The sequence below is a fragment of the Pseudorasbora parva genome, chromosome 10 (genome assembly GCF_024679245.1).
Source record: "Pseudorasbora parva isolate DD20220531a chromosome 10, ASM2467924v1, whole genome shotgun sequence".
Taxonomy (NCBI): domain Eukaryota; kingdom Metazoa; phylum Chordata; class Actinopteri; order Cypriniformes; family Gobionidae; genus Pseudorasbora; species Pseudorasbora parva.
This window is the reverse complement of record NC_090181.1, coordinates 18446590-18460941: the sequence shown is the minus strand read 5'-3', so window position 1 is coordinate 18460941 and position 14352 is coordinate 18446590. Positions and strand designations below refer to the sequence as shown.

Sequence of the window (14352 nt, the reverse complement as noted above, 5' to 3'; positions counted from 1 at the left end):
ATATGTCAGCACAAGTTGCTTCAAGTTAAAACAGCTCAAACATGCATTTTAGTCTGTGACTAGTACATTTTCTTCTTAAAGACTGAGTGAAACTTTTAAAAGGCTGTTAGATCAGTCTAGTTTGAATTGAAGTCTACAACTGGCCCCATGACCCAGCCTACAACATACAAAATGTTATCAAAATTAAATAAAAGCTTCACGCAGATTAAAGCATATGCCATAATATAGGCCTGAATTATTTTAACAAATGCTATTATGGTTAGAAATATGCTAAAATTGTTATCCTTGTTTTAGAGGACTTTTATTCTGTTCTGTTTAGCACTATATCAACGGCCCTTTAGATATAAACATCTTTGTGTCCGATAGACATAATGACAATAGTTGCAATATGAACAGCTGCTCGGCGTATTTGAGCAAGCACACTGCATAGCATTGCGTAAAACAAACAGTCGGCTAATGTCTTTATAGTAATCGTGCATATGAAGAGCAATAGTGATGCACCAGTAATGGGAAAGGCAGGAGTGCTCTGCTGTCCTCTGCTGTTGGCTGATGCTCAGAGAAGCGCTCGCGCAGCCTGTACTGCAGTTCCTACAAGACCGAATCAAACGGAACGAACGATAACCACGGCACAAATGTGACGATGGGGAAGCGCAGCGCTGCCAAATTGCGTATTATGTCGGTGATTGTAAGTCTATATTAAAAGTAAAACAAAAGACAGCTGTGATGATGATGAAGATGATGATGATACGCCAGGAATCGAGCGCGAGACCGTTGATCGCTCTCATCAGATGCTGATGATGGTCGCGCGACCTGCGTGATTTCCTCTCGCTGGTAAGATCATCCGCTAATGATGCTTTCACATTCAGATACCTACATTCAAAACGCGACCTCGGAATACTATCTTGTGGCTCTAAATGTAGCCTATTCATGCACCATATAGCATTTTATTTATTTAACACGCAAGATATTTAAATATAATATGGCCGTATGCATTAAGCTTAGACGCTGTCATTTAATCGCACGGGGGTGTATTGCTATTTTAAATATAGTGGTGTTTGTACAATGTGTATTTCCCATGGTTAATGAAAAATCCTCTCGTTGAATCACGTCAAATCGCGAGTCATTTTAGAGGTGCGGTGTAGCCTTTTACTTCTACCTTATAGACTAGGCCTTATACACTCACTCAGTATAAGCACTGCAAGATGCGATTAGACTAGCGAAACGAACGGAATGATGTGAAGCCAGAAGTCATAACGTCAGCAGTGTCTTTAACGGGCAGGAATGACATAATGCTTTCTAGTGGTGCTTTTGAACGAATCAGCGAATCTTTTGAGTGAACGAATCTTGTTCACTTCCATGCACTGACTCATATTTTTTTGGTTCACTGAAGTTTCTTCCACTGTCGTCCTCCTGTCACTAAAGTCACCATGAAATCAAAATGGACGATTCTTATTTTTTTATGGAATATTGCAGTGGTAATTATGATTTATCTGTTCATATTATTATTTATTTATTTTTATTCACGTGCCCCTCTCATAATTAATCTCTGATGGCGTGTTTACTGGCGTGAGGGCGGGACTAATAGTATTCCAGTATGTGCTGTGAAGAACTGTTAATTAGGCTACTTAACACAATATGTAAGATTGTTGGATTAAAATACCCAACAACCACTAGAACAGTGTTATACTTCTTTTTTTTTTTGACTTGTGTAGGCTACTTACATTATCCCAAATGTTTAAATCCAGAGAAATTTGCAATTTTAACCAGGACACGGACCACTCCGTGTCTGAGCATCACCTATCATTGACATTTTACGGTTTTATTTTGAAGAAATCATGACGCTTTAATATATTGTGTGTTTTATTAGACAGTTGCGCAACAATTTGGATACATTTATTGAAAGAACTAACTGTCTTGAGCTATGTAACAATGATTAGTCTTATTGTTTAAATCTTGTTTTCTTGATTTACCGCAAGTAGCATGCTTTACCATGACTAATATTGATCTAGCTTACCGCAATGTAAGTGTCTCATGGTTGCCGCCAAGCGAAAACATTATGACAACTTTCAACACAGTCAAATGTATCTAATATGATAAAACAGCGATGCTTTACCCCACATACGCATGACCGGAAGAACCAGAAGCATAATAAAAGCTCCACTGCTCTCGAGGCGTGTGCCGCGCTTGTCTCTCATTAGCAATCGCTCTAACGGCCTCGTTCCTCTCCAGCAGCTTTTAGCCCCACCCCATTTTATACTATGTAATGTTAAGGGGTTATTTCACCCAAAAATGAAATTTCTTTCATTAATGACTCACCCCAATTTCGTTCCACGCCCGTAAGATCTCTGTTCATCCTCGGAACACAGTTTAAGATATTTTAGATTTAGTCCTAAGCCTTTCTGTCCTATGAATATAAAGTTCCTTTCACACTGCACGTCGGACCCGCAATATTCCCGGAACATTGCCAGGTCGCCTTCTGTGTGCAACCAAGCAACCACGTCCCGGAATTGATTACCGAATTGAACCCAGGTCAGGGACCTTGTAATATTGCGGGGTTCGACACGGGACGAGCGCCGTGTGAACAAAAGCCAAAACTAATGGCGCAACGTGTGCGTAGTTTTCTTGCGACTCCTAGAGCTTGTTTTTCAATAATACAACCCTGCAGTGCCAGAAGAGCTAGTCGGTGTTTTAAACGCAGAGAGTGTTCGTATACAAAAGAAACTAAAATTAAAACAAGCAGAAACGTGCACATACTGGACACAAGTCGAGACCACGGAGCTCCTTACTATCCACGCTGAAGCTGAGATCACTTGCCATTATACGTCACATCCGGATGTCACGTGTCAACTCGATCCGGGACCGTTACGGGCTGTGTGTGAAAGCGCACATATTAACGTATTTCGCTGGCAGTGTGAATGGACCAAATCTAGCGGCCCGGGAACAAATGCCGGGTCGCATTAGCCGTGTATTTGCCGGAATCGCAGTGTGAAAGGGGGTTAAGTGTATGCCAACTTGCTGTCCACGTCCAGAAGGTAATGAAAACATCATCAAAGTAGTCCATATGTGACATCAGTTGGTTAGTTAGACTCTTTTGAAGCATCGACAATACATTTTGGTCCAAAAATAACCAAAAATACGACTTTATTCAGCCTTGTCTTCTCTTCAGTGTTCCTCAAATAAAGAATCAAACAGTCATGATTCAAGATTCGGATCACGTGTCAAACTGGCAAACTGCTGAAATCACGTGACATTGGCGATATCAATCACGAATCAATACGCTGATTCGCAACCGTTTGATTCTTTATTTGAGGTTTGAAACGCGGAAGATTGTCTCTGGAAGAAATTTCATTTTTGGGTGAACTAACCCTTTAATAAATCTTTAATACATTAGCTCGTCCATGAATATTTTCTGCCCAATTCCCGTCGGATTCTTTTCAAACCCCAGAAGACAACTCCCATTATTCTGCGAAATCAAGGCGTGCTGCACCTTTTGTTTTGAATAAGCAATAAGCGACCTCTATAGCAGCAAAAATGTCATATTGTGCCTAACAAACTCTTCAGTTTATTTACTCTTCAAACTCTTCAGTTTAGAGACGCTAGCTAAATGTGGAATATCTGGGCTACTATACTCCACTTACTATTTTTTTACTATATAAATTTATTATAGATAAAGATTGGGCAGAAATAGGCCAAGTATATTAAGTATATAGTTATTTTCAAGTAAATGTGAAAATAAAAAGCGAGTAAATGTGACTGATGGCTGATGTAATGCTTTATGTTAATGATGTAAGAACTACAATTTCACAAGAGCAATAATAACTTTGCATATAACTTATAGGTTATACATACACACAATGCCATCAAATTGTTCTTTAATGGTTTTTGTTTCTGCTCATTATTTATATTCACAGCAAAATGGTCATCTATAATATAATAGTATTTACTAGTAATCCATCCCCACAATCATCATCGTAAGAATTCTTTCTTCATTGTCTCTAATGATGTGTTCTCTTACACTGCCTGTCACTAAAGTGGCTCTTTAGTGGATGTTGTTTAATTAGCTCACAAGATGCAGCCTGTGCAGACACTATTGTCATACATAATCAGCACTTACGCAATGTGTGTGTGGGTTGGATTGGTGGGGTATTTCCCCAGATGTCAATATCAAAATGTTTTTCCTTATGTAGGAGCTTCCTGGTTCCTTTGCATCATCTTCTCTGAGTCCCAGCCAACCTGACAGGTTAGTAATCGAGTGTTCAGGAGTTTCCATGGACTAAAGAAATGCATGAGTTTGCAAAAGCTAATCAGTTACTGTGATTTTGCCAATACATGTTCCTGAATTTTATTGATCTTAAAACAACATTCCTATCTGACCACTGATCTATATAGAGACCTGGATTGCTCATGGCATCATAAAAAGTGAAGCCACTCTGCCGCCATATTGGTATTCCCTTACATTCTTTTGAACTGAGCGAGTCAGCGTTTTTATATCAGTAGTTTTCCTGTACATTCTTACAACGCAACGTTGTACAAATTTAAATGGATATTTGTTTAAAATCAGGGATTTTCCCAGATTATTAAAAGTTGTGTTCATCTTCGTTATAGTATCAGCTGACGGACGAGACACCTCAATATTTGTATTACAAATTTCACAAATTTCTTCTGAAATCAGCATACAGATATATGCTTTATAAGGCATGCTCATACAGCTTAATTTGTCATGTAGACTACAGTTATTCACTATATCAAATAATAGTCAATGATGTCCTCTGTCGGTAAGAAATAGCAAGATGGCTGCTCCAGTGGCTTCATCATCTGACGGCAGTTTCGAAAGCAGTGAACAATCCAGTCATTATGCAGAGCAGTGCATGGTGCTAACCCTATCCTTACCCATAAAATATCCCTAAAATCAGAGAGAAATGGAGGGTGAATAACACTGATGTAGAGGCTAAACTTGACATAATCGCTTAACTTGTTGCTCAAATCTGATTGGTTGTTTGGAACGTTGTTCCAGGATCAACAAAGATATGGTTGATGGTTGAACATGAAAAAGAGAAACTATATAAAAATACACAAAAGTATATTTATTTAGTAAAAATATTCAGTTTATTACTGTATTGCAGTTGATTTTAGCTGTATTGCAATCATAATTTCTTTGTTAACTTGTTTATGAAATACTTTAATATAATGCTGCCTTGTGATTTGTGTTTGTGAATTGTGTGTCCGTAATGAAGCCTTGGTCAAGCTGTGGTATTAAATGGACCTTTTGTGTTGTTTAGAATGATTGAAGAGGGAAGTAAAAGCAGCAAGTCCATGGTGGAGAAGAGACAGCTCTTCATGGAGATGAGTGAGTTGCTTTCAGAGTTAACAACATTTCCTTGACCAAGTAAAACTATGCAGTACAAATGCTACATAGCTGCTTTATACTGTGTATATTCACAATTATGAGTTCTCCCAAAAATCTAATTCTGTCATTTAGTCGAACCGCATCAGAGTTTGCTTGAAAGCGGACCGAGGCCCATCTTTACAGGGGTCTCGGTCCGCTTGTTAAGTGTGCACCAGGTTTCAGATGGTAGCGTCCACACTTGAACGTTTACATGAACCATACTATCAGACCAATCACACCGGAGTTTGTTTACAACGAACCAAACCTGCCCACTGTGAACACGCTCTTACTTGCCCTCATTTAGTTCCATAGCTGTCTTTTTTTCTCCGTGGAGCACAAAGGTAGACAAATCAAATGGACCACTTTAAAGAAAGTTCTACGGTGCAGTCGCATTTACAGTTCCTCTGCTTTACGGGCAAAATCCAGTTCTTCCAATAGGAATCTGTGTGACCAATAGGAATAAATGTTCCTCACACAGATTTGCTCATTCTCATTGACCAACAAAAAGCTGCTTGGTTTCAAAGTGGTTTCTGTGTCATACACTATTGACCATAGACAATAGATTATTTAAGTTATTTTTTATGCCTTTATTGGATTGGACAGTGTATGGATCAGACAGGAAAGTACAGGGTCAGCGAAGGACCTCGGACCGGGAATTGAATGTGGGTCGCTGGAGTCGCAGTTGAGCTATATAAGTCAGAGAGCTGCCAATGAGGCTATTGGCTCTTTTTTGCCCACAAAATTTGGCTAATGTGACTGGTGGTATTTTTGTCATTCTGGAGTTTGACAGTCTGGAGCCCTGTTTACTTTATTGTTGTGTTCCATGGAAAAAAGAAAGTCGTATGGTTTGAAACAACATGAGGATAAGTAAATAATGTCCTATTTTTAATTTTGGGGCCGAACAAGGCTCTTCTAAAAGTGACAATACTGATGCATGTACTTTTTCACCAGGGGCACAAAACTTTGATGTTATTCGCCTCTCAACTTATAGGACGGCGTGTAAGCTACGATTCGTTCAGAAACGATGCAACCGTAAGTCCTGTTTGCATGCTTTTACATTAAAATGCCATTTTGTGTATTTTGTGATGTATGAATTCACTTTGGTGGTATGTGTGTTTGTTTTAGTATGGGAAAAAAAACAACATTCTATAGCACTTTAGTATGGGGAACACATATTCACTATTAACTATGACTTTTGCCTCAATAAACTCCTAATTTACTGCTTATTAATAGTTAGTACGGTAGTTTTTATAGCATTTAAGTTTAGGTATTGGGTAAGGGATGTAGAATAAGGTCATGCAGAATAAGGCATTAATATGTGCTTTATAAGTACTAATAAACAGACAACATCCTAGTAATATGCATGCTAATAAGCAACTAGTTAATAACTGAACCTTAAAATAAAGTGTTACCCTAAATTCTTATTGTCGCTCATTTTAATTGCATACTTTTCCCGTCGTAGTTCACCTGGTGGACGTGTGGAACATGATCGAAGCTTTCCGTGACAATGGGTTGAGCACATTAGACCACAACGCAGAGATTAATGTGTCACGCCTGGAGACCATTTTGTCCTCCATCTTCTACCAGCTCAACAAGCGGCTGCCCACCACCCACCAGATAAATGTGGAGCAGTCCATCGGTCTGCTGCTAAACTTCATCGTGGCCACTTATGACAGGTGTGTTGTTAGTGAGGGAGATTTGTTTTTCTCTCAGGGGGTCCCTCATGGCAGTATGTCCCTGCAAACCTGATGGACTGTGAGTCATATGAATCGTGGCAAGAGGGACTGTTTGGAAGGCATATGTTCTGTTCCAACACATAGTGAGCTGCCTATGGAGGCAGCATTTTAAGGCATCGTTAACACGCTTCCAACGGGAAGGCTGTTTAAAAAAAAGGTAGACAACAACATTGTTGCTTATTAAGATGCTGCACCTCATTATGGTAAAAATGAAAAGGTCCGGTCACATTTACTTTCCTTTAGCATAATATCTTGATTTCATTTCTTGTGTCTCTGCTATAAATAAAAATAAAACATTAAAATCAATAATTTTATATGGTGCAAGTTAGGCAACACAACCTTATAATGTACACTATAAATGTAAACGGTGTTAAATTAAATTTAACAGTTATTAAATTATTGTTTTTATCAGTGCTGTCAAATCGATCGCATCTAACATAAAAGTTTGTGTATATATATATATATATATATATATATATATATATATATATATATATATATATATATATATATATATATGGGTGTTTCTGCAACTACGGGCACTTTTGACTATCCCAATTTTTAAAAAATCAAACTTTTTGAATTTACATTTTAACCATCATGGTCTGTAATACATATAACAATGTACACAAAATGTAATGTAGTCATTAAGATTTTAATCTGGAACATGTTTATTTTTTATGTTTTTTGGGTCATCTTCTTAAAAAGTGTCCTTACCGCAACGTTACAATAACGTTAATTTCATACATTTTCCTTTATTTGTTTCTATAAAAAATATCATATTTAAATAGCTTTTTCAAATTTTACGCAGTTTTGTAATTACTGATATAAAACTAATAATATAGAAAATAGGGAATTTCATGTTTTTTTCTATGCCATGTAAAAAATGTACAGTAACCTTAGATGTCAATTGTTTCCATACGCACAAAATTTAACAAGTTTATTTTTTGTGACAGATTTTGCAATTTTAATGTGTAAATCATGTCAGCTTAAGTGTTAAAATATTTTTTTTGCAAATGAAAATGTGAAAAAAATTGAAATAGAGCAGTGCTGCGGTAATGACATCTTGTGTCGGTAAGGACACAATGTTAAAGTGCCACGAAATCAGGCTAAAGAACAACAGTAAAAGAAACAGGTATTGCATGCAAGGTACTGCAAAACTGCTACTAAATAACTCTTTTAATTAACTCTTTTAACTGCTTTAAAAACATTGTTTCCTAAAGTTGATGCTGCACAAACCTTAGCAATAAAATAAACAAACACAAACCCATAGCACTAACAACATCTCACCAAAACATTTTTTCTCATTAATGTACACACAGCACCCCATATTGTCAGAAAAACACAGAATTGTTGAAATTTTTGCAGATTTATTAAAAAAGAAAAACTGAAATATCACATGGTCCTAAGTATTCAGACCCTTTGCTCAGTATTTAGTAGAAGCACTCTTTTGATCTAATACAGCCATGAGTCTTTTTGGGAAAGTTGTTCACACCTGGATTTGGGGATCCTCTGCCATTCCTTCTGCAGATCCTCTCCAGTTCTGTCAGGTTGGATGGTAAATGTTGGTGGACAGCCATTTTGAGGTCTCTCCAGAGATGGTCAATTGGGTTTAAGTTAGGGCTCTGGCTGGGCCATTCAAGAACATTTTAAGGGTCATTGTGTTGTTGGAAGGTGAACCTTTGGCTCAGTCTGAGGTATTGAGCACTCTGGAGAAGGTTTTCGTCCAGGATATCCCTGTACTTGAGCGCATTCATCTTTCCCTCGATTGCGACCAGTCGTCCTGTCCCTGCAGCTGAAAAACACCCCCACAGCATGATGCTGCCACCAACATGCTGGTGATATATTTCTCCACAAATACCGCTTAGAATTAAGGCCAAAAAGTTCTATCTTGGTCTCATCAGACCAGAGAATCCTTATTTCTCACCATCTTGGAGTCCTTTAGGTGTTTTTTTTAGCAAACTCCATGCAAACTTTCATGTGTCTTGCACTGAGGAGAGGCTTTTGTCTGGCCTCTCTGCCATAAAGCCCCGACTGGTGGAGGGCTGTTGTGATGGTTGACTTTTACAACTTTCTCCCACCTCTGCATCTCTGGAGCTCAGCCACAGTGATCTTTGGGTTCTTCTTTACCTCTCTCACCAAAGCCCCTTTCACACTGCACGTCGGACCCGCAATATTCCCGGAACATTGCCGGGTCGCCTTCTGTGTGAAAGCAACCACGTCCCGGCATTGATAACCGAATTCGACCTGGGTCGGGGACCTAGTAATATTGCGGTATTCGACCAGGGACGAGCGCTGTGTGAACAAAAGCCGAAACTAATGCCGCAACGTGTACGTAGTTATCGTGCGACTCCTAGAGCTTGTTTCTTTAATAATAAAACCCTGCAGTGCCAGAAGAGCTCGTCGGTGTTTTAAACGCAGAGAGTGTTCATATACAAAATAAACGAAAATTAAACAAGCAGAAATGTGCGCAAACTGGACACAAGTCGAGACCACGGAGCTCCTTACTATCCGCGCTGAAGCGGAGATCGCTCGCCGTTATACATCACATCCGGATGTCACGTGTAAACTCGACCCGGGACCGTTACGGGTTGTGTGTGAAAGCGCACATATTACGGTATTTCACTGGCAGTGTGAATGGACCAAATCTAGCAGCCCGGGAACAAATGCCGGGTCGCATTATCCGTGTATTTGCCGGAATCGCAGTGTGAAAGAGGCTCAAGGCTCTTCTCCCCGATAGCTCAGTTTGGCCAGACGGCCATCTCTAGGAAGGATTCTGGTCATCACAAACGTCTTACATTTAAGGATTATGGAGGCCACAGTGCTTTTAGGAACCTTAAGTGGAGCAGAAATGTTTTTGTAACCTTGGCCAGATCTGTGCCTTGCCACAATTCTGTCTCTGAGGCAGTTCCTTTGGCTTCATGATTCTTACATATATTACATATGTTTACAAACATTTATGCTAGATGTGATTACTTGGGACTAATCCATTTGACAGCACTAGTTTTTAAAGATTACATTTTAGATTAGTGTTAGATGGCAGGTACTCTAAATGGAAAAATAAAATAAATGAGCATACACATTTATATATCCAATATCGGCCAAAATCGCTAAATATATCAGCTGAAAAACAATAAGGTACCATTATATTGTGAATCCTTAATAATTACTGGTTCAAAAGCAATTTCAATCAGGGTTGGCAGTGTAAATTTAACATTTTATTTAAAAAGTAACACTAAGCACAGATAATATCTGATAAAAGTCAAAAACATAATGACAAGCAGGAATATTTTTTTCAAAAACCACAAAAAAAAGATAGACTCAAATAAATTGGAACTGTTTAATTTATTTGTATCATTTAAGCGAACCAGTTCACTGAAATCTAGACAAATGACAAATGATCTAGAGGACATTTTAGCTTGCTTATTTGTATAGCTGTTTGCACAATGTGACAATAGCTTTTTGTCATGCTACACTTCTACCTGCTGAAAAAAGTTGCTAGCAACTGAAAAAAACAACTTTATGAACAAAAACAGCTGCTATTAAACTGCAGAAAAATTGAGTTAAGGTTAAAGCATTGCTACTTTCAGTTAGGTTACTTACTTCCCAACACTGTACTAATGAGGTGTTTGGCTGTGGGGTTAGGGGCCTGTACTGTCACTATTAACATGTAGTCAAACATGTTCTGTTTTTTTCTAAGATTTGATATAAACAGTACGAAGATTGGTGTAGTCCAACAATGACTGGAATTTAAAGAACCTGGTGGCTTTGAATTATTATAACAGAATGTCTTCTGATAATGTGTTGTTTGTGTTTCAGTGAAGGCCATGGGAAACTCACAGTGTTTGCTATGAAGGCAATGCTAGCTACAATGTGTGGTGGTAAAATACTGGACAAATTACGCTGTGAGTATCATGCCATTTATGCAAGAGTAATTTTACAAAAACACTATATTTTCTGGAGTTCATGTGCTGTACAATGCTAAACTGTTACTGATTAGCCTTGAATGTATTTGAGTAGTCAAGTCACCTTTATTTATATAGCGCTTTATACAATACAGATTTTTTCAAAGCAGCTTTACAGTTATAACAGGAAAATTATGCATTTTGGCTGTTGTTCAGCTGAAGTCAGTTCAGTGTTGATTCAGTTGTAAAGTTCATCAGTTATTAAATTAGTTAATTGAATCGATAAAGCAATTCTGCAGTTCTCGTACAACAGCGTTAGTACAGTGCAGTCAGATCAATATTTTTTCGAATATTGTGTCCCCAACTAAGTCAGCTAGAGGCGACAGTGGCAAGGAACCCAAACTCCATCAGGTGACAGAATGGAGAAAAAAACCTTCGGAGAAAGGCAGTTGTCCTCTGGCCAACGAACGAACACGGTGTGATTATGATACAGGCTGCATCAAAAGTCAGACTTCAGATCGGGATCGGTAGCATTCAAATATTCATCCAGTTCCTTTTGCTTCAAGATCAATTCATCACGCTGATATGGAGTCGAAGCTGGCCGTAGGGTCTGTGCCAGAGGGTCTGTGTCAGAGGACCTGTCTTGTTCTGTGGTCTTTGCTGAGGATCTGTGCCCATGTCGATGAGGCCTTCTTGTAGACACAGTCTCTGCTGACATTCAGGGCTGCGTTTTGGTCTTGTCTAAGTCCAGGTCCACCATCTGATCTGGAAATTGCCCGGATCCAGCTGACTACGGTAACCTTGGGATAAACAGAGAGACTAATATTAGCATAGATCTTCTTACAATGTAACAAGCACAACTGGTGTTATGTGTTCCTGGTTCCAGTTGACATCATTTATGCAGCCTAAAAATCATTTAACTGATTTAGAAATTGATCAGGTGTTGTGTATGCCAGGTCAAAGAGATGTGTCTGCCTCCCGAACAAGGCTAGGAAGACTGTTCCAGAGTTTGGGTGCTAAATAAGAAAAGGATCTACCGCCTGCAGTTGATTTTGATATTATTAGCTATTATCAACTGGCCAGAATTTTCAGATCACAATAGATGTGAAGGACTATAATGCGTTAAGAGCTTGCTCAAGTACTAAGGAGTTAAACCATGTGTATGGTGTTTGTTTAATAGGGAGCCAATGCAGTGTTGACAAAACTCAGAGAACTCAGGCTGGGTGCTGTGTCATACCAGCTGGAGTTTGTTTATTAAGCAAGCAAGGCAACCACCCAGTAAAGCATTACAATAATCTAGCCTTGAAGTCACGAACACATGAACTAACTTTTCTTCAGTTATTTCATGTGAAGGGTTTTGGTCCAATTTAGATATTTTATTTTTTATTTAAGAAATAGGAAATTAGTAGTCATTCATTTTTTTTATATACCGGTATGCATTCCATTACTTTTGTGAATTGGTATGTTTTGTCAGGGCGCAAAGAAGTATAGAGCTGAGTATCATAAATTAACGCCATGCTTCCTAATGATCTCTTAAGGGTAGCATTTACAGGGTGAAAAGCGACAGTCCTAATACTGAGCCTTGCGGTACTCTATATTGAACTTGATCGATATGACACCTCTTTGTTTACTTTTACACATTGGTAATGTTTAGATAAGTATGATTTCAATCATGCAAATGCCAATTCCACTAATGCCAATATAATTTTTGAGTCTGTTCAATAAAATGTTGTGGTCGATAGTATCAAATGCAGCACAAAGAGCCATTAACACTAATAGAGATACAACCACAATCGGATGATAAGAGCAAATCATTTGTTGCCATTTTGACTACACTCTTTTTTGTTAAATTACTACATTTCTTTCTACTAAACTGTCAGTATTACTAAATGTTTAAAGACTGCTAGCTCATGAAATGTTATTTGATTTGTTAAATGTTTATTTAGGAGACATATACATAAACATTTAATTTAAAATAATACACAAGGGCCTTTAATGCCATATGTTTTACTTAGAGTTCTGCTCCCCCTTTTGTACATAATGTGTACTGGACGCAAACTTACATTTCCAAAGGGATAGTTCAAGGGATAGTTCATCCAAAAATGAAAATTCTGTCATCATTTACTCACTTTCAAGTTGTTCCAAACCTCTATGAATTTCTTTCTTCTGCCGAACACTAAGAAGATACTTTGAAGAATATCTTCAACCAAAAAGTTAATGATCCAAGTATGGAGGGAAAAAATATACTATGGAAGTCAATGGCACATCAGCTGTTTAGTTACCAATAATCAAAAATTAAAATATCTTATTTTGTGTTCACCAGAAGAAAGAAATCCATACAGATTTAGAACAACTTAAAGGTGAGTAAATGATGACAGAATTTACATTTTTGGGTGAACTATCTCTTTATAAGTTTGCTGAATACTCTGAATAAAATGCATTTTATCACTAATCTAAAAATATATGTATTTTTTCACTTTCACAGATTTCGTTTTTTTTAATGGTTCCTAATATTTATCCATAGCACAGCATAACTTAAAATCACTTCTTTCTATTTCAGATATATTTTCCCAAATATCCGACTCCAATGGGGTGATGGTCTATGCCAAATTTGACCAGTTCCTGAGGGAAGTGCTGAAGCTTCCCACGGCAGTGTTCGAGGGGCCTTCGTTTGGCTACACCGAGCATTCTGTGAGAACATGCTTCCCTCAGCAGGTAAGTACACTAATCTGCTTCAAATAACAGCAAGAGTCCCTCTAAAACGATCGGGATTTCATTCAACCTGTCTCAATCTTAAAGGCTTTCACTGTGAGTGTCTTATCTGTGCTTTGCCAGAAGAAGATCTTGCTGAATACGTTTTTGGATGTGTTGATGGCAGATCCACCCCCGCAGTACCTCGTATGGCTACCTCTCATGCACCGACTCGCTAATGTAGAGAATGGTACGTGCTGCGATTGGAGATTTGTGAGATTGTATGTGGCTTTTAATGACTTATTTCACATTGCCAATTACATTTGGACACCTCACTCAAAAAAATATTGCTTAAACAAGGTTTGCGAATGCCTGAAATCTTTTGTGCTGGTGTCCCGCAGTCTTCCATCCAGTGGAATGTTCATATTGCCGGAGTGAGAGCATGATGGGTTTCCGGTACCGCTGCCAGCAGTGCCATGGCTACCAGCTTTGTCAGAGCTGCTTCTGGCGTGGTCATGCCAGCGGCCCCCATAGCAACCAGCACCAGATGAAGGAGCACTCCTCATGGGTACGTACATTCACTTTAAAGGGGTAGTTCACTCAAAAATGGAAATTCCGCCATCGTTACTCGCCC

The 14352-nt window shown here is 38.5% G+C and overlaps 1 protein-coding gene across 9 annotated transcripts in view; it reads left to right on the top strand.

Annotated features, from left to right (window-relative positions):
• Positions 1 to 347: 347 nt before the first annotated feature.
• Positions 348 to 14352, top strand: part of dtnbb (dystrobrevin, beta b) — a 62790-nt gene continuing 48785 nt past the window's right edge. For 2 of the 9 annotated variants that reach the window (XM_067455379.1, XM_067455378.1), the window contains exons 1-9: positions 348 to 831; positions 4188 to 4240; positions 5280 to 5347; positions 6338 to 6418; positions 6849 to 7062; positions 10942 to 11027; positions 13588 to 13742; positions 13863 to 13968; positions 14120 to 14286. In XM_067455379.1, the coding sequence (XP_067311480.1) occupies positions 5281 to 5347; positions 6338 to 6418; positions 6849 to 7062; positions 10942 to 11027; positions 13588 to 13742; positions 13863 to 13968; positions 14120 to 14286 (876 nt within the window). In that variant the 5' untranslated portion in view covers positions 348 to 831; positions 4188 to 4240; position 5280. The remainder of the gene's footprint in view (positions 832 to 4187; positions 4241 to 5279; positions 5348 to 6337; positions 6419 to 6848; positions 7063 to 10941; positions 11028 to 13587; positions 13743 to 13862; positions 13969 to 14119; positions 14287 to 14352) is intronic. The other 7 variants (XM_067455376.1, XM_067455375.1, XM_067455382.1 and 4 more) reach the window with 5 other exon arrangements.